Genomic DNA, 19,609 nt, shown 5'->3' with positions numbered 1-19,609 from the left:
TCAACAGATCCAAGCGGCACTTGCATCAATTTAGGCTTTTGAGATTGCTTAGTTGCAATTATTAAGGAATCGCAAAAGCCTATGCATGTAGGAATAGCTTAAAAAATAGCGATTCCCAAACATTCCTTAATTGCGACTCGCAAAGTGCGAGTTGCAATTAAGGAATGACTTCCCATTCATTTCTATGGGCCTACAGGCCCATAGGAATGAATAGGAAATTGCACATGCAATTTCAAGGGTGCAAAGGCGTCAAAAAGACACCCTTTTGCATCCCTCAAATAGATATGTGCACCCATGTTACGCACACGCAAGTCCCAAGGGCATGTGTGTGTGTAACATGGGACTTTGAAGAATGCACTTTGGTGCTTTTTTCAAAGAAATCACAATTTACCATCACCTTTCATTTGACGGTAAATTGCTATTCTTAATTGCGAAATCACAATTCTCTTTAATTCATGGCATTGAAGGAATCGCAAATTGTGATTCCTTAAATGCAATCGCAATTTAAGTAATCGTTATTTTGCGATTTCTTCAATTGTGATTTTTGCATTTGGGATGATGCATCCCAAATGCATAAATGCCGGTCGCAAAGGGGCAGATTTTGAGAATCTGCCCGTTTGTGACTGGCTTTTGCCTTGATGTATCTGGTCCTAAATGCGAAACCGCCTACATCACAACTCCCATCCAATCCACCATTTCCACCCCAGAAGCATCTGACATCCCAACGTTAAGAAGACTAAACTAATCTGAGACAGATGAAGCTATAGTAATCCAATAGGCCCCTCCAAGACAAGAACATCATGTGACTACAAGGTTTTGCAGGCAGCATGCAAAAGCAAAGTCTAGGTAAGTAACCCATGTTGAAAATGTAAACTCTCCAGCACCAGAGGGAGAACCACACCACTTCCCGCCATCAGTAGCTGTTGTCGCTGGTGAGGTCACCCAGTATTTATTTGGAGCAGTCTGACAGGATTTCTTCAGGCCTCCTAATGGATCTGTATTGACTGATGAGTCAGACTACTGCTTAGGGGCGCCCACCCTCATTCGGGAGCCCCTGAGCCTGTTGCGTCTCTGAAGTCAGGTTCACTCGAGACCAGGGACACTGTGGTCTACGATCCCCTGAGAAGGTAGAGAGTTACTTCTCAAGGGTCTTTTTTCCACTGCCCATTCCCAAGGGGATTAGCAGCCAGAGATTAATGTGCTCATTTGATAATAAAGCAGGATGAAAGATTATCCACTGACATCCAAGAGGGGATTCATTGCACAAGAAATTTCTTTGTGGAAGAACCCTCTGATCTTTCAGGAAACCCTATAAAGCACACGTTGCTCTTCCTTGCACAGTTTGGTGTCCTTTGGGCAATCCACTAGGTTGCGGTTTGAGGTGGGCAACAATGGCTTTGAGCTCATGTACAGAATTATCTACCTCGGAGATGTGCCGCCCTCCCCCGCCCCATTCCTGCAACCCTGTAGACTACTTTTTTCAGGTCTTCAGGTCTTCTTGTTCACCCAAGAGACAAGTCTACCCCACCTCAAATCTAGTGCCAAGCACGAGGCTTGAACGGCCTTAAGTATAGTGTTGGCATCCGTGGGCTCTGGGCAGCTTGAGATGATCCTTGATCCCCAATGGACTTGGTCACCTCTGACGCTGGGGTAGTGCACCTGTCCATTTTAATCGGTCTCTCAAATGCAGGATGCTTATCTCAGCCCATAGATGGCTATTGAAACATCAGAGACCAAGAAACACGCCAGCAGAGAATTGGTGGGTCCTTTGTTCGAGAGCTGATGAGGATTCTCCAGATGCAGTCAGCCAGGCCCCAGACCAGACACCATGGTAGCTGGCCACACTTGAGAGGGCATAGTAGCTACTGCTCCACTGGAGGGACTCCACACGTGTCAAGGATCCATTAGGATATTTTGGGCTTCTTGCCACCAGCCAATTTACCCAGGGAGGCCAGGAGGAAGCCTTGAGAAGCACAAGTAGTCAGGATTAATTCTGGGTCTGTCCTCCACTGCGGAGCCTGACACAGTGCTGCCACCGACCCCCCCGCACCAGCAGGATAAAGCAGTCAACTTCTACCACAGGACAGCAGAAGCATGGGGGATGCTTGGACCCTCCACTGTGTTGCAGGAGAGGGCCCTTATTAATGCTGTAGTAGAACAGACGCAGAATGCCCAGGACTCCCCCAGAATAATAAATCACTCACCATCAAGGACTCTGAGCCAACTCACTTCCAGCCCAGGCTCCCACCCAGGCAGCGATGGGCCGTCCCGGGTCCTGTCACACAATCAGGCTGAGAATATGCTAATTTTATTCAGCATCATGAGGATTCAATGTTTGATTTCCCTGAGCAAAGAGACCGATTTCCGGAAGCTGGGGATCCAAAACGAATGGCTCATTTAATGAATCGGAGGGTACAAATAGAAATAATGGAATCTGAAAGACCAAGGAAACCAGCTATTGAAATCTGAATGGATGTAGCAGGTATTAGATATCCCAATAATATGGCTTATGAATGTGCTGCCATGTAGATTAAGGATCTGTGCTTCTGCCAAAGAAAAAACATCATACATTTCCCAGTTATCTAAGTCACTTTAATAGCTTTAGAATGTCTTGTGTGTGGCCCTGAAAGTTCAACTTCAGGATGCTGAATAACTAAACAGAATGATCACAGCTGCGTGGAAGGAAAGCACTTAGTGTAAGCGCACAACTTCTACCAAATCAAAACATGTACTCCTGGCTCCTAACGTGTGGTAAGACAAAGCCCCTCTAATATGATGTTCACAAAATTGCCTACCAAAAGCTGCACAGCCTACGCAAGAGCTATTGACTTTGGCAATGTGTGGCTGCTATTCAGCAAGGCTAAAATTGGGTGGGGTGGGGGGTAGAATGGTGTGCGGTAAATTGGAGTGGGGGTAGATTAGAGTGGGGTAAAAAGGGATGGGGTAGATTAGGGCAGATTGGAGTGGGGTAGATTGGGTTGAGAGGTTGTGGTAGATTGGGGTGGGATGTATTAGGACAGGTAGGAGTAGATTGGTGGAAGTAGATCGTAAATTGGAGGTAGTATTGGTGGGGTAGGTTGGAGTGTGGTAGGTAGAAGTGGTGTACATTGGAGTGTGGGAGAGGGGTATATTGAAGTGAGGTAGAATGGAGTGGGGTAGGTTAAGGTAAATTGGAGTGAGTACATTGAATGGGGTAGGATGGAGTAGTTGGAGTTGGATAGTATGATAGATTGTCATGGAATAGATTAGAGCGGGCAGAGTGGGGTAGAGCATGGTGGAGTAGGGTGGATTGGAGTGGGGTCAGTGGGGTAAATTGGAGAGGGGTAGATTGGAATGGGGTAGATTGGAATGGGGTAGATTGGGTGGGGTAGATTGCAGTGGGGTAGACTAAGGTAGATTGGAATGGGGTAGATTGAGGTAGGTTGGGTATGGAAGACTGGGATGGGGTAGAGTGGGGCAATGTAGATTGGGGTAGTATTGATTGGTAGATTGGAGTAAATTGGACTGGAGTAAATTAGATGTAGTAAATTGTGGTAGGATGGATGGGGAAGACTGGAGAGGGGTAGATTGGAGCGGGGCCATTTGAGGTGGAGGGGTTTGAATGGGGTACATTGGAAAAAGGTAGATTGTAGTGGGGTAGAGAAGTGTAGATTGTAGTGGGGTAGGGAGGGGGAGATTGGGATAGATTGGAGTTGGGTAGAGTGGGGTAAACTGGAGTGGGGTAATTGCATTGGGTAGATTGGAGTGGAGTAGATCTGGGTAGGCTGGTCAGGGCAGACTGGGTGGGGTAGATTCGGGTTAGTTGGGTGGTGTAGTATGGGGTGGGGTAGGTTGATATAGATTTGAGTGGGGTAGATTAGAGTAAATTTGAGTGGTGTAGATTGAAGTGATGTGTGTTTTAGTGGGGTAGTTTTGAACAGTTGTGTTGTGAAACCCCCCGCTTCGTCAGCTGGAGTGTGGGGTGGGTTCTTTAGCTGATGCCCCGTTGGTCTGGTGGCATCCGCAGCACAGCAGACTGTGTGATAAAGGCACATTTCAAACAGGCGATGGTCCTGCACCCCACGCGATCAGCGCTTGTTATCACTGGCAGGCAGCCTAGGGAAACAGGGTGAGACCATGGGCCTGCAACAGGAACTCACTCTTAATATCTCTTTTTTGCAATTCCGTGCTACATCAGAGCGCAGACTCGGGGATGGAAGTTTACACTCTGTCTCCTCAGGCATGTTTGGCTTGAGATACATATTGCTATTACTAAATATGCAGCATTGTCTCCCTCTGCAGATTTTTAAAGAATGGTTACCTATAATGAAATAAATCAGGCGAAGATGAACAAAAACATTTAGGGTAAGAGAGTGAAGGGAGGATGAGAGGGAGCCTTTAAAGAAGAAAAGAAGACATTTTCAGGGATTTTGACCTGAGTGCGTAAAACTCTTACACAAACCTCTGCCAATCCACTGATAACTGGCTTAGATGCCTAAATGCTTGCACAACACTGGGTCTCTATCACTAACTTTGCCAATGAACCACAATTCTGCACTGAGATGCATAACAAATTGGCAACATTTCATGAACAAAAGTAGGCCTCATTTTTCTGGTTACAAAAATCGTCATTGCCAAATGATGAAATTCCCTCTTCAGAAATTATTTTATATGGTTTTGCCTGATGGTAACAATTAGACTGCAACCAAGACAGTTTCTTTCCTTTTTAAGCCAGGTGTCTCCAATGTAAATCCAGGAGGAACTGGATCTACGGAAGATTTTTAGGATATCTAAAGTAAATCTCAATGCAACTCTTTTATATATTCAGTGGTTATCTTCAAAAGATGGCATGGATCTGGTGCTCCTGGATATAATATTGACACTCCTGCCCTAGACATATGTAGGTTTCATCAATGTTGTTTCGCATGGGATTTGTTCTTGCTCAACCTAATTCATTTTAAGAAAACATACAAATATAAATTACGGTTAGCAGCTTGAATGTGTATATCAACATGCCTTACTAAGGGGGGCACAGCTCACAATACTTCTAGTTATACAGAGGTGTGAATAATAATATACAAAAGTGACTGAAAAGGATTTCCCAATTGAATTCTGGAAGTGGTCAATGGACTGGCTCTTGTTGAGTATATTTTTAATTTTTTTTCAGCTTAAGAGAAATTCGCTTATTTCATTGAATGCAAGGTAAAACCATTTCCTCCCAACAACACATGAGATTCAGAGTCTCATGAGTTGATGCTTTTGAACAGATGCCACAAAATAGCTTAATGGGTTCTCATGTTGCAATTTTCTTCTTATCCATACAGATTTAATTGGTATATGATATGCATTAAATTATTAGACACAGCTTAAACTTTAAAATATTTTGTATTCATTGTCCGCTGTGTGTCCACTTGGGAACATTGTATTAAGTAAGTTTAAAATGCAGGTCTGGGGAGGTGCTTAGGCCTTCGGAGAGGAGGCTCTGGTTATACTAGAGTAGGGGAAAATGTGGCCAACACAGAGAAATGAGGTGGATGGAGGGGTGCGAGCAACTGTCACCAAAGACAAAAATGAATGAATCATATATGCTCAGGGAGTTAGTGCATCTGTTGCGTAGTTCTCTGCACACATTTGTGTGTCATTTGCTAACAGCCTATGCGAAGGAATGCTCAGCAGAAGGACAGTTTGGCCCCAATTTAAAAATCTCAAGGGTGTACATGACAACCCCACAGCCTCATAGGGATGTATGGGCTTGCTTAGCCCGCTTAAAGACTTTCAGTGTGTACTTCAAGTGGGGATATGTTTTTTTCCTGGCTACTCCCCTGATTTGGATTGAGGTAGATTGGGGTGGGGGAGGTTGGAGTTGGATAGGATTAATCTGGAGTGTGGTAGGTTGAGGTAGATTGAAGTGGGGTAGATTAGAGTAAATTGGAGTGGTGTAGATTGAAGTGGTGTACATTTTAGTGGGGTAGATTGGAGTGGGGGAAAAGTAGTTGGGTCGGATTGGAGCGGGGTAGATGGGGCAGACTGAAGTGGGTTAGATTGGGTGTGGTAGATTGGAGTAGGCTTGGGGTGTAGATTGGGGTAGACTTGGTGGGATAGACTAGATTGATGTAGATTGAAGTGGGGTAGGTTGGGGTAGGTTGGGGTAGATTGGGTAGACTGGAGTAAATTGAAGTGTTGTAGATGGAAGTGGAATAGATTTTAGCGGGGCACATTGGAGTGTGTAGAGTGGGGTAGGTTGGGTCGGTTAGATTGGGGTAGATTGGGGCAGCTTCAAGTGAGGTGGAGTAAGGTAGATTGGAGTGCAATGCCATGAGGACAGGGAGCAGTAGCACGTGGAGGAAAGAGGAGAAGCAGTGCCATAAAGATGGAGGAGCAGATGTGTAGGCAATTTGTTTGAAAAGTGAAATACTTTTCCAGCCCAGGAAACATTTATCCCATTGCAGGTACATGAAGTAAACCCCAACCATCCAGGTTCAAGTGCTTTGCAGCTGTTTTAAATATGGGTATTTTGTAAATAAAATGTATTCATTGTGTGTAGTTTTGTATCTTTGCATAAAATCTGTGTTGCTGCAGGCGAACAACTGCAACATTGACAAATTCTGTTTCACTGCACATCAGCTTCATTTCTCATGAGCCCATAACTGCAATGCCGAGAAAGCCTTTCCAGGGATTATTTGAATGCCCATAATGCCATGGGCTCCAATTGCCAATTTAAGCTGCTTCTTCTTGTACATTGTCTTTTAGCCCCCACACTAATATTTTTGAAAGTTGCCAGTAGACTGCTCAGGGTTTATGGGGAGTGGGCCCTAGTTTTCAAAACCACTCTCATTTTAAAATCTTTTCAGATTGCTTCTCCTGCTTCCAAGTGCGAAGGAGAAGCAACAACAGCTACTGAGAAGGAGGATGTGGAGTTGGGGGAAGAAACATCGAGTCAGTGGCATTTGCTTATTTGCCATTATAAAAGAAATAGGAACCGAACCCAAGTACTAGTATGGTGTTCTTAAACGCAATTAAAGGTCGGACTGCGGAGGAGTAGGTGCGACAGAAAAGAAGCAACACGAGTGGGGAAAGGAGCAAGTGAAAACACAAGCACTCCTCTGGAGTGCATAAACACAATTTAAAAAGCAGCTCCAAAGTACTGAGCAGTGGATGGGCACAAGTACTTGGTCCATGTTCTAGGGGTGGGCCAAACAAAAGGAGAGGCATGACGAATGCATGCCATGGCAAACTGCAATGAAGGATATGAGAGCGACGTTGCAACTAACAAATAGTAAGCCTGTGGGACAACTGTAGCCCACTGTCTCGCAGAGACAGCGCATGTGCTTTCTAGTTGAGACCTAAGAAAGGTGAGAAGATTGTAGAGGGGCTTCAACAGTTCCCTGGCAGCAGTGGCTCTAGGTGTAGTAGGGGGATGATAGGCTAGAGCATCACTGGATGTGGCAGTGGTTGTGGGGGCCAGAGGGAGAAAACAGTAGGTGGTCCTGCCCCAACAGATTGCAGCTGCCAACCAGAAGCAACACTAGGAGCTGAGACTCTGAACAATGCTCTGCAGATATAGCAGCGTACAGAATGAAGGAAGCTTCCACAGAGAAGCAAAGTGTTATCCTTAAATATTTATTTATTTATAAAGTTTTATATAGCGCAAACAAGATCCCGAGGGAGAACAGAGCGCTTTACAATATGAATGAGAGGAATAACAAAAGCAGTCTCAACATCCTAGCAGGAGAAAGCATCCATATTAGGGTACACATTTGTTCAAAAGGAATCGTTTAGCTTCCGATTTGAAAGCCATCTTTGAAGAAATTCTGCGTACATCCGGTGGAAGAGAGTTCCAAATCCTTGGTGCTGCGCTGGAGAAGGCTCGGTGACAAGTTCTTGTTTTGTTCAGGATAAGTGGTTTCAGGAGAAAGGTAGTGGCAGTTCTCGAGGCTCTAGATCCACAGGATAGTTCAAGTTTTTGAGCAAGGTAACTGGGAGTATTGAGGTGAAGGGCTTTGTGTGTCAGAACAGCAATCTTTAACTGAATTAGAGCTTCATAGGGTAGCCAATTAAGGGATTTTAGGACTGGGGATATGACCAAGTAGTGGGTTGTGGTAGGAGTGACCATGATCAGAGGACGAAAGGCTCCAAAAACACAGAAAAGCAAGCCTCCCACATCAAAAATCCTGCTGACATCTGATACCATAGCCACTTCAAGCAAGCATTGAAATAGCCAATAGGCCTTTGGGACCTTATAAGTGTCTAGTTATGTAGCACAATATCCTTCATGCAACAACATCAACTGTTGCATGGCTAAGCACTTTTAAGGTCCCAAAGGCGAGACCTATTGGCTATGCCACTGCTTGTTTACTGAACGAATGCTATGGGCTCAGTGTGCTGTTATTATCTCCGTGGAGATAGATGTAAAACTTAGTTTTATTCTATAGAAATTTCGGATATTATAACCTGTACGTTTGCCACCTGATGACAGTGTTCCTAAGGTAACACTTTTGCATGAACTTGCACCTTTTTAGTACCGACGTCCAGTTGTGGTTGTAATGTGCTCATTGATAGGAATGAATTGACTGCATGAAGTGAATTAATGTATTTGTGTAGCAGCACTGTCAAGTATAATATGTTAAACTAATGCAAATTAGGTAATTTTTCCACATCACCACATGTGGCAAAATTGTCATGCATATTACAGCGGCTTTCATTGACGATTGCCAGCAGCACTGCTGAGCCCTTGAGAGTTAAATTATTCCAGAAGCTCACATGGGTTTGTAAGCATTCAGCTGCTGCTCAGAGACCACGGAGAGGTGTTGGCATGGTCACAGGTTCCTGGACTCTAACTTTCTTTGTGTCAGCAAGGCCTGCTTCTGATGGAAGAGACACTTTAAGCTCACACACTATCCTGCTGAACACAGCCTGCCGGTAGTTTATGGGATCCAGTGGTGGCAGACAGTGATACACTCAAGCAGCCCAGTGCATAAATTAAAATAGCGTGACCTTATCCTGAGCACTGGTACAATTAAGGAGAAGCGATGATTTCTGGGAGGTAACATAGAAACACAGATGTCCGCCCCTAGAGTTTGCAAGCTGTCACCCTCCCTTGAAAGCGGGTGGCATCTCAGACACTGGAGGATAGAAAGCGCCTTATTTGTTTGGTGTTAATGTATTCAGAACTAAGAATGAAAACAAGCAATTAATTTTCAGATCCTAAAATTAACACAGTTAATGATCAGAATGTGCAATCTTAGAATAAGCGAGTCTCCCAGGCCGCTCAACCCCTGCTTTTTTAATGTCCATGAAAATGCAGTCCGAGGCACTGAGTGGTGTTTAACATTCACAAAAATACAGTGATAACATCAATTAATGGTAATGATGTGAGCTTTTAAATGGGATATAACACATACTCGAGCATGCAGTAAAAACAAGCGCGCGCCTTGCGCTGAAAGTTTAGCGCGAGAGAGAGGCGGAGGGGTGCACCCACGAGTGGTGCGCGCGCGCGCTGGCAAGAGCTGTCTGCTCTTTTTCAAAGCACATACTCGTGCTTGTGACGCGCCACTGCGCACTTCCACAAGGCGTATGTTGCCACAAGCACAAGTATGTGCTTTGAAAAAGAGCTGCACGACAGCTAAAAGTCTACTATGCAGCGCATGCGCACTGCGTAGGCGAGACCTAAAAAGAATATTCCAAAGAAATGGCATCACTATTACTCGCCTCTTATCACTAGGATAAAGGGCTGTCACAAACGTGGAGTCTACCCATAGAAGGGACCAATCTGAGATAAAGGGGTGGAAGCTTTCCTCAGCAACTCATTTCAGATCCCATGGGGAAGATCCAGTTGAAAACGGTATGACCAGGGTCATAACTCTGTGGTCAAGAGACTGTGGTGGTCTAGAACTTGGAGGACTAGTGCACTTCTTATTCTTCATCAAGAGGGCCCAACACCCTTTAGTAGGGGAAGAACACACACACACTGCAGAGGGTAGAACCTGTTCAAGAAATAGAGAAATATACCACCAGAGATCTACAGAGATAGGAGGCACAAATTCGCTGGAAGAAAATGCTGGACAGGACTAGAGGAGACATCCTAGTGAAATGTAGCCAGACCGGTAGTCTACGTTCTCTTCTACTAAAATACACACATTGAATTGCTGTTGGTGATTGTTCCTCTATCAAGACGGGTATTAGCCATGAAGATATACCTCACTTACTTGTGAGATGGGTGACCTCAGTGTTGAACACCTTGAACGATTGTCCCTTCCAATCAGTTCAGGCCTTTCGGATGAAGCAGCATTGGCAAAGGAGGGATATTCCCCAGATCGATGCAGTAATCTGGTTGCTGGAACCGGTGTAGCTGAGACAAGATCGGGATGAAAAACGGAATGACAATTTTGGACAGGAGGCAAATGGAGAGACAGCAAATACTACAGTCCATGTAACAATCAATTTATGTACTTCCAGCTTTGCTTTAAGTTTGCACTTTTGAATCACCATTAAAAAAATGAATGTTTTAAGTACATTTGTGGGGCTCGGTGTGGTTTACACTAGCATCAGAGCATTTTGTAATTTTGATAACTGTTGTATGTAATTGCTGTACGTTTATGTGAAATGTAGGTTTATTTTTGGAAACGTACCAAACTTAAAATTCATGGATTTCATCAGGACACATGCATCAGCTACAGATCAGTTGCACTGATGTCAGACTTTTAAACAGCTTCTCCATAACCTTAAACTCCCTGGTGCCAGACACTTAGTACCCCCCTCAGTAACACTGTTTTCTACTACAGATACATATTCTCTAGTGAATGGTCGGCAATCAGCCTTAGTTTATTAAAGGGTGGGATTTTTAGGGCGGGATGAGTGGGGCTGATATTCTGTGTAAAGCATCATATAAGCACCCGAGATTCTGGCCTGGTTTCACTCTTCTGGAGGTCGTCAGCTCCAAAAAAAACAAGACCACCAGAGGTCAAGGTAGCCGTTATTGGTCTAGACCACAGGAGTTCTACAATAGTTCTATTTGGAACACTTTAATATGTTTATATTGAGGGACGCTTCCGCTATGCAAGCCATCCACCTAAAAGTAGGTGCCTGGCTGGTTTACTATTTCTCATTAGAAAGTCAAATGAGACACATTCCTCATGGCTCAGTCCCATTAATGAACTCACATGATCAGGTCTGTTGACGAAAGCTGAATAATTCTCTTTGGCTTTACAATTAACGAGACATTTGCCAAAGCACCATGTTTAAAGTCGAACGTTCCGTACATGAATATTGAATGAAATGAAAAGTCGCCCTTTGGCTACAATATACTTCACATATTTTCATTCACATATGCATTTAAAGCTTATGAGGTCAAACTAGGGTTATTTTTCTACATATATATACATATATATATATATATATATATATATATATATATATATATATATATATATATATATATTTAAAAAGGTAGTTCTGCTTTATTAACAGTGTCTTTGCATTCAATTGGGCAACACTAATTTAGTACAAACACAGGTATTATGTAAACTGGACATATTATGAACTTCAAGGTGCTGTTGTACAACACTCAGCTCAGGGCAACCAAGGCACTACGACAATGGGGGAGCTAGAAACTTTCATAGAACAGATTTCCAACATAGGGGAGAATGTTTGGCACAGTTGGACTCCATTTAAAATCTTCCAGTAGATGTGAGGTTTTCCAGATGAGAAATTCCTGCTGTGGCAGGTAGGGGAGAGTGGCCTTTGGGCTTTTTGGGCAAAACAGGGGACCCAAAGCTCCATTTGATATGCACAACCCCACCCCTTCCCCCCCACCCTACTGCCAAGTCTACCCTCCTTCTCTGTACAATCCCATGGTGAAAATGATCTTAAGGTTAGTACGTTTAGTAACATTATATCCCAGCTCTGACCTGAATAATGTTTAGGTCTTCTGCTCCGCCATCTTGCTTCCTACGACCTGACATTGCTCTGTATTTTTCTGACTTAAAATCAGTCCAATTTGCGGTCTTTGTCAGTCAACTGGTATTGACAGTCCACTTCCCAATGCTATTTCATGCCCAGGTCTTCCTTTCCTTTCCCAGCTATTAATGCGCTCGATAGGTGGAATACTAGGCGTCCTCCTTGTATCCGGTTCAAGCATGTCTATTTAGGTTTCGTGGTCCATAGATCCTCTGGGAACTCAGGGCAGATTTCCCTCACCACCTGCAAGCATTGGAAGAACTGTCCAAACTTTCTGCAAGGTAACAAAGGTGTTAATGGGGTATGGATTGCCTACTGTTTTGCAGCCGCCTACTCTCCATTTTGACACCGCCATGTCCTGACGGATTCGTTTGAGTTATTTCATGCTTCATATATCAGCTTCTGGCACAAATGGAGGCTTTTTTCATGCTCTTCCTCACCCCTCTCTCCTGAATGCTCCCCATTTGCTTGATTAAACAGGTGTATTTAGTTGGAGTACCAACTCTGATCACAACTAACTCTTGTATGATCTGCTCATGTGTCCTTCCATTAGTCTGGTTTCCTAGTTCTCCACAGTCTCCCACTGCAATATGTACCAACAGCATGAACATGTTTTTAATTTTCCCAACTAATGCAGAGTCCCAACACAAAACGGAAGCATTCTAATTCTCACAGCAGGAGAGTCATTGATTCATTTGGTTGGCGCAAGTATACAAGTGTATTGTGTTTCCAGAGACAGAATGAGTGAGTACGTTTAAGTGTGTGTCTCTACTCTGATTCTCTATTCCCAGCACCAACATCAATCTGCAACCAAGTTTTTCCAACACCACTGCAAATAGCAGGGGTTAATCTAGTGAGAGAAGCCTTGTCAGGTTTCAGGTTTTAAAGTCTTTATTTCGATTATTAGCAATCATAAAAGACATATTAAAATACAAAAGAATATAACTGGTTCATTTAAAATATCCAAAGGAAATCAATGAACATAATTATTATTTAGACACTCACAAAAATACATAAGTGCACAAACAAAAGAGCATTTCTTAACAAGTGAATAAAACAGGATTAAATTTCAATTAGTGAATAAAAAAAACCTGAATATTTTATGTAGAATTTAAAAAAATAGGAAAAGACAAAAAATATTTAAAAAGTTAGGATTACAGTTCTAGATCGCGAACAATGAATGCAGTTAATAGGACATAGTCGTAGGGTGGTTTAACAGGTGTATACTTAAACTAAACAGATTATGGCAAATAGCAGAACGACTTTTGCACTTGGCGCTGAGACGAGCGCTTTTTTAACCTAAGGAGCCAAGCCCAGCCCAAGTACTTTGCCAAGGCTACCACAAAGACCTCTGAGGTGTTAGTCCTGAGCACCTGTATGGCTTCCATTGCTGTTTTATATGGTAAATTTTGGAACAGAGGTTTTAGCCATTTTTTCCGAGGTGCTCCATACCTAGGACAGGCAAAAAGGAAGTGACCTTCTGACTCAATATGACCTAAGCAGCACATACAATAAGGTGATATCCCTGTGGACCATTTGTTCAGAAAGATGTTTAATGGCAAAGCGCCCACTCTAAACTGATGGTACAATTTCTTATCTAGCGGTCGGGAAATAACATCCCAGTATGGCTCTCTCAATAGGTCAATTTTGAATGTTAGAAACCTGCCTGTGAGGTCATTTTTATTGGACAGCATCACTCTTTTTAGGCGGGTAGTGGCCCAATATAGAGATTTAAATTCATCTTTAGGTGGGAAGGGATTAGATTGTGGGGATGACCAAAGATGTTCCAAGCCCATGTCTATCAGAATTGTTTTTACAGCAATGAGCCATGGTATTTTCCCTGAACCCCTGATGGACCTAACTTCTGACAATTCCTTTGCAAAAAGGAATAAGTCTGGGGATGTCCATATTCGTCTCCACAATGCCACTAACCTAAATCTTGCCATTTCATTTATGGGGGGGGGTGCCAAGATCTAGGCAGAGAGGGAGCGAGGGTGTAGACTGTGGAAGGCCCACTAGGTTTCGGAGGAATCTACATTGAGTTTTATACAGATTAGACAAGTCCATATGACCCCATAGATCTGCGCCATATAAGATGGCTGTAGAGATTTTAACATCATAGATCTTAAGGGCCGGCAGGACCCGTCTAGTGATTGATTCCTTCTGCTCTTTAACGAGACAGCCAGTAAGCCTGGCAAGTTTGAGTTGTTGCATATTGATCTGATCCTTCCATCTCAGGCGGCTATCAAGGGTGACCCCTAGATAGGTCATGGTATCAACCTGTTCAAGGTTTACTCCATTCATCTTCACTGAACTTCGGACTGGGTGGTTTTTTGTGAAGACCATAAATTTTGTTTTCCCCACGTTGACTACCAGGTTGTTGATGGCACAAAACTCCTCAAAGCGATCCAAAGCCCGCTGTAGTCCGCTGCGTGTTTTAGAGAGGATTAGAGTGTCATCTGCAAAGATGAGTAGCGGGAACCTCATCCCTGCCAACATTGGGGCATCAGTGGGAGTATCCAAGAAAAATTTAACAACTTGGTTGATAAAAAGGAGGAACAGGGTAGGGGCCAGGACACACCCCTGGCGGACGCCTCGGGTTACGGGGAAAGTTTCTGTGACTTGTCCCTGACCCCCCCACCTCACCCTCGCAAAGTTGTCCTCGTGGAGTCTTATAATAAGGTCCAATAATTCGGGTGGGCATCCCAAAGTTACCAGCACACCCCACAACCTGTCCCTGGGCACCAGATCGAAGGCGGACTTCAGATCAATGAATGCAGCATAGATGTTACCACCACCTAACCAAACCTCCTTCCAATAGATCAGGCAGAATCTAAAAACCTGATCTATGGTGCTCATTCCCGATCTGAAGCCCACCTGCATGGGGGACAGGATGTTCTCCATTTCTATCCAACCCTGGACCCTTCCCAAAACCATACGCGCCACTATCTTTTGAATCGTGTCGATTAAACTGATAGGGCGGTAGTTTGCTGGAATAGATTTATCACCCTTTTTATAGACTGGAACTATTTCTGCCCCTTTCCAGGATTTCGGGACTGTAGCTCCAAGTGCCAAAGTATTAGCTATTCTAGTGATATACGGGAGCCAAAAAGTGGGATTAGATTTAAAAAGATCCGCCGGGATTAGGTCCATACCGGGGGCTTTGCCTCGGAGAGTAAGTGCCAATGACAGCTCAACCTCAGCAACCGTAAAGATGAGTTTCCCGCTTTCTGGGGTCTGCGTGAGTGGATTGCCTGAGGGATTTGAAGTATCATCGTCCCCAGCTCTAAATTGGGCCGAGTAAAATGATACCCAATCCTCGAGTGGCACATTATTTCCGGGTGTAGAAGAGTCGATGTTTTTGCCCCATTTAACCAACTCCCAAAACCTTTTCTGGTTATTAGAGGATGATGCCTCTAAAAGATCTGACCAGAACTCATCCTCCCACTCCCTTTTGGCTTTGCTAAGGGTTTTTCTGTAATGGAGTCTAGCAGCTCTCACTTTAACCATGTCCCGAGATTTAATGGCAGAGATGAGAGCTGTATGTGCCTCTCTACAGTCCTTGTTATACCATTTTTGGGGCAAGGGATTAGTTTTAGTAACAACTTTCCTACATGGTTTGGATAGCATTGATTTTAAGCTGTCAAAGCACTTAATATGAACACCCATCACACTATTTGCAGCTCCAATCTCCACCCCCGACATATCTATTTGCAACATTTCATTAAGTGCATTTCCTACTACAACATTGATATTATTTAATAAGCATTCATCTTCTATAACCTGTGACCACTTCAATCTCCTCCTATCATTGGTAAGTAGGACATCCCCTGTATAGGTTGCAGATGGTTCCTCCCTTCTATTTAAATCCGGTGTCTTCATCGATAGGGACAGTGGGTTATGATCGCTTTCCGGGCGCTCTAAAACTACCATATCAATTAAGAGAGCCCAATGCTCCATGTCCAGTAAAATATAATCAATGCGGCTTTGCCTATGGCCATTATCAAAAGTGCTTTTTCCCTTCGCATCAGAGGCAGAGCGGCCATTACATGCCCTGAACCCATTTTGTAAGCAAAAGGCCGTCCAGGACACTGCAGCCTCTGTAGCTTTAGCCATCTTCTCCACTTGTAAGTCTGGAATACCCCAAGCAGAATCATTTACCATAGTCCATGTGTCTCCCATATCTAGCACAGGTTCTATAGTACAATTTAGGTCCCCAGCAATGATGGTAGTAATACCTCCGACCATTTTCGTTATCATGTGATCAACAAGGTTCAACAGGGGTGGGCATCGACCACCAGGAAGGCCTCTAGCATAGATGTTAATAATATTCATAGCTCGCTTGTTCCCTTTGTTTAAAACAATGGATAACAGATCCTGATTCTCCACTGGGAACTCTGTTGGGTAAAAGCCCAGGGATTGTTTCACCCAGATTAACAAGCCACCTGCGGCCCGCCCTTTACCTCCTTTAGTTGCGGGTTTGAAAAAGTTAGTATAGCCCAGCTTATGGACAGGTTCCGTTGCCCATGTTTCCTGCAACAGGATAATATCGTAGTTGTCCATAAAACTTGACCAATCCGCAGACACAAGGCCTGCCTTAATACCCGCTATGTTCCAGGACAAAATTTTTAGATGGTCATTCAAATTGCCTGGCAACAAAGAGTGTAAGGGCTGTACAGATCCATGAGCAGCCCCTATATCATCATTATCCACTAGATGCTTAACACAGTCTACCGGGGCAGTGATTTTCTCCTCGATGTGGGACCCCTGGGTAACTACGTGTGGTCTAGGGCTGTTTGGCAGATATGTTCGGCCTCCCTCCCCGTCAACTAGATTGGTCAGTTGAATTGGGCATACCACGTTATAATCACTGGGGACTTGGGCTATCACACTACCAGTCGGAGACTCGCTAAAGGGATTGTTAAGTCAATCTATAGCTTCCAAGCCAGAAAGGGGGCCAAAATGATTAAAGAGAAAGGGGCGCTGGCAGTCAATCGGGGTCAGTACCATGGGATGTCTTGCAGCAGGACCTTTACGGAACAGAGGATAGGATTGGAAGGGTATATGCCTGCGCGGGTAGAAGTAGGATAAATCTAGTGTTTGTACATCCCCCTGCCTTGCAAATCTGGGTACTCGTTTAATAGCATCTACTACCCATGAGTCTTTGAACGATATAAGGATACAGTCTCCTTCTAGATCTTTAGCCTCAGGCCCCACCCAATCTACTCTCCTCACATACAATATCTCCGTAGGAGTGGAGGGGGGTAGCGGGCGATTTTTGTTCAGCCAAAAGGTGACTTTATTACGAAGGTCACCATATGATTCCCTAGATCCTGGTTTTAATGGTGCTACGCCTGTCAAAACGATGGTGTGTAAGGCCGCTTCGGGTGGAAGATCAACACTGGGGATGTTTGGCCTTTTACGCCCCCCCTCCCTGCGACTGGTAGAAGCAGTATTTTGAGTTCTTGAAGAAATTGGTGAAGGACGATTTATATTAGATTGTATTTGAGGACCCATGTGTTGGCGCCCAACCATATTTTGTTTAGCCTCTGTTTTCGTTTGGGGCTTTAGTATCTGAGTCTGAGAACTAACACCTGGTTTAGAAGAGATGGTAGAAGAGGTATTGGTTTTTTGACCCCCTTTAGCTATGGTGTTATTTATTCCTGTCGTTTTATTGAGGGAATTTTTGCCGTTTTCCATATTCTTACTAGTAACCTTATTAGGTGCCTTACTTGATGCTGGTGCATTAACAGTGCCCTTATTATTTAAGCCACACAATGCTTGCAACATTGCGTGGTTTGATTGGATCAGACCCTCCATACTATCGATCTTTGAGGTCATGAGCCTAGTCCGCTCCAGGACTGGTAAAAGTAGTGTTTTAAACATGGCCTCCATTTTTGCCAGCAGAGCCTCATCACTATTGAGGCACATGGGACATGTAGTGGAGGAACCCAAAGCCAAAAGTGAGGGGCATAGCATATTATTATTGTTAGGCACCGAGGGTTTTAGCAGGTTTGGGGCTCGGGCCCCTGGCGCCATTCCCCTTGGACTGTATTTGCTTTATTGGGTGTCATATTTCTTTCCCCTGACATTCTAGAATCCCGTTTTCTCTTTTTGGTATTGGGGGCAGAGTTGGATATAGGTGAATTAGCCTTTACAACAGGATTAGAGATATTGGATTGATTAAGAAGAGGAGTTCCGGATAATTGGCTACAAACCTGCTCCTCATTAATCACAGAGTCATTATCCACCATCCCAATCTCCTGCGTATCTTTAGAGTCGTTAATACTAAGCCTTTTTTCCATTATTTTGTCTCTTGTGGACAGGCTACCCCCAATATTTTCTATATGGACTATTGCGTCCGTAGAGGTGGTATGGACACAATTGAAGGCAGCATGGGGTACAGATGGTGCAGGGGAGACAGATGTAGCTAAAGCCCCCAGCGAGGATCGTTTTCCACTAATCAGGTCTATTGAGAGCCTTTTCTCAACCATGGCAATTTCCTTTTCTAAGATGCCAGTGGCCCGGGTGATAAAAGCGTCCAAGGGGCCAGAGACGACACCATTAGATGTGTTGATTTGTACAGTACGTTCCTTCCCTGATCTTAATGGCATTTTGGGTGGTCTTCAGAACGTCCAGGGGGAGTGGGCCTGGGCCGGACTCTGCCGTACTCGAACGGCCTCAAACGGCCCGCTCTTTGCCCGGTCTTCGCCCCGGCCGTTGCCCCGCGCGCGTCCCGCGTGCGCGTTGTCCACACAAGCTATGAAGGAAAAACAAGAGGAAGGGGCGGGAAGAGGACCAGCTGCGGCCGATCCACGCCGCTAGGAATGCTGGTCCTCGCAGTCCCGCCTCTACCCCTGTTGACCAGATGACAGCTTGCAAGGGGCGCGTTGGTGCTCAAAGCACTTGAAGGGAGGCAGAAAGGATGTTCCCCAGAGAGAGTCTAAGCCTACGAGCGGCTCCCGCGAAGCGGGGGCCGCGAGGCGTGGCGAAGTGGCCAGACAGCAACAACACAGGAACAGCGCTTCTTTGCAGGAAGGGTCCCAAGGCTCACTCACTCCACACAGATTTTAAAGAGGAGGAGGAGGGGGCGGGAAGAAGACCAGCTGCGGCCGATCCACGCCGCTAGGAATGCTGGTCCTCGCAGTCCTGCCTCTACCCCTGTTGACCAGATGACAGCTTGCAAGGGGCGCGTTGGTGCTCAAAGCACTTGAAGGGAGGCAGAAAGGATGTTCCCCAGAGAGAGTCTAAGCCTACGAGCGGCTCCCGCGAAGCGGGGGCCGCGAGGCGTGGCGAAGTGGCCAGACAGCAACAACACAGGAACAGCGCTTCTTTGCAGGAAGGGTCCCAAGGCTCACTCACTCCACACAGATTTTAAAGAGGAGGAGGAGGGGGCGGGAAGAGGACCAGCTGCGGCCGATCCACGCCGCTAGGAATGCTGGTCCTCGCAGTCCCGCCTCTACCCCTGTTGACCAGATGACAGCTTGCAAGGGGCGCGTTGGTGCTCAAAGCACTTGAAGGGAGGCAGAAAGGATGTTCCCCAGAGAGAGTCTAAGCCTACGAGCGGCTCCCGCGAAGCGGGGGCCGCGAGGCGTGGCGAAGTGGCCAGACAGCAACAACACAGGAACAGCGCTTCTTTGCAGGAAGGGTCCCAAGGCTCACTCACTCCACACAG

The 19,609-nt window shown here is 45.0% G+C and overlaps 1 protein-coding gene across 1 annotated transcript in view; it reads right to left on the bottom strand.

The window, feature by feature from the left end:
* The window catches only part of LOC147685445 (fibroblast growth factor receptor substrate 2-like), a 160,181-nt gene that overhangs the window by 31,820 nt on the left and 108,752 nt on the right, over positions 1-19,609 (bottom strand). Inside the window, exon 5 of the mRNA XM_086939785.1 lies at positions 10,185-10,327. Within this exon, the coding sequence (XP_086795911.1) occupies positions 10,185-10,327 (143 nt within the window). The remainder of the gene's footprint in view (positions 1-10,184; positions 10,328-19,609) is intronic.

Source organism: Lissotriton vulgaris, chromosome 10 (genome assembly GCF_964263255.1).
Source record: "Lissotriton vulgaris chromosome 10, aLisVul1.2, whole genome shotgun sequence".
NCBI classification, from domain to species: domain Eukaryota; kingdom Metazoa; phylum Chordata; class Amphibia; order Caudata; family Salamandridae; genus Lissotriton; species Lissotriton vulgaris.
This window is presented reverse-complemented; position numbering and strand designations above follow the sequence as displayed.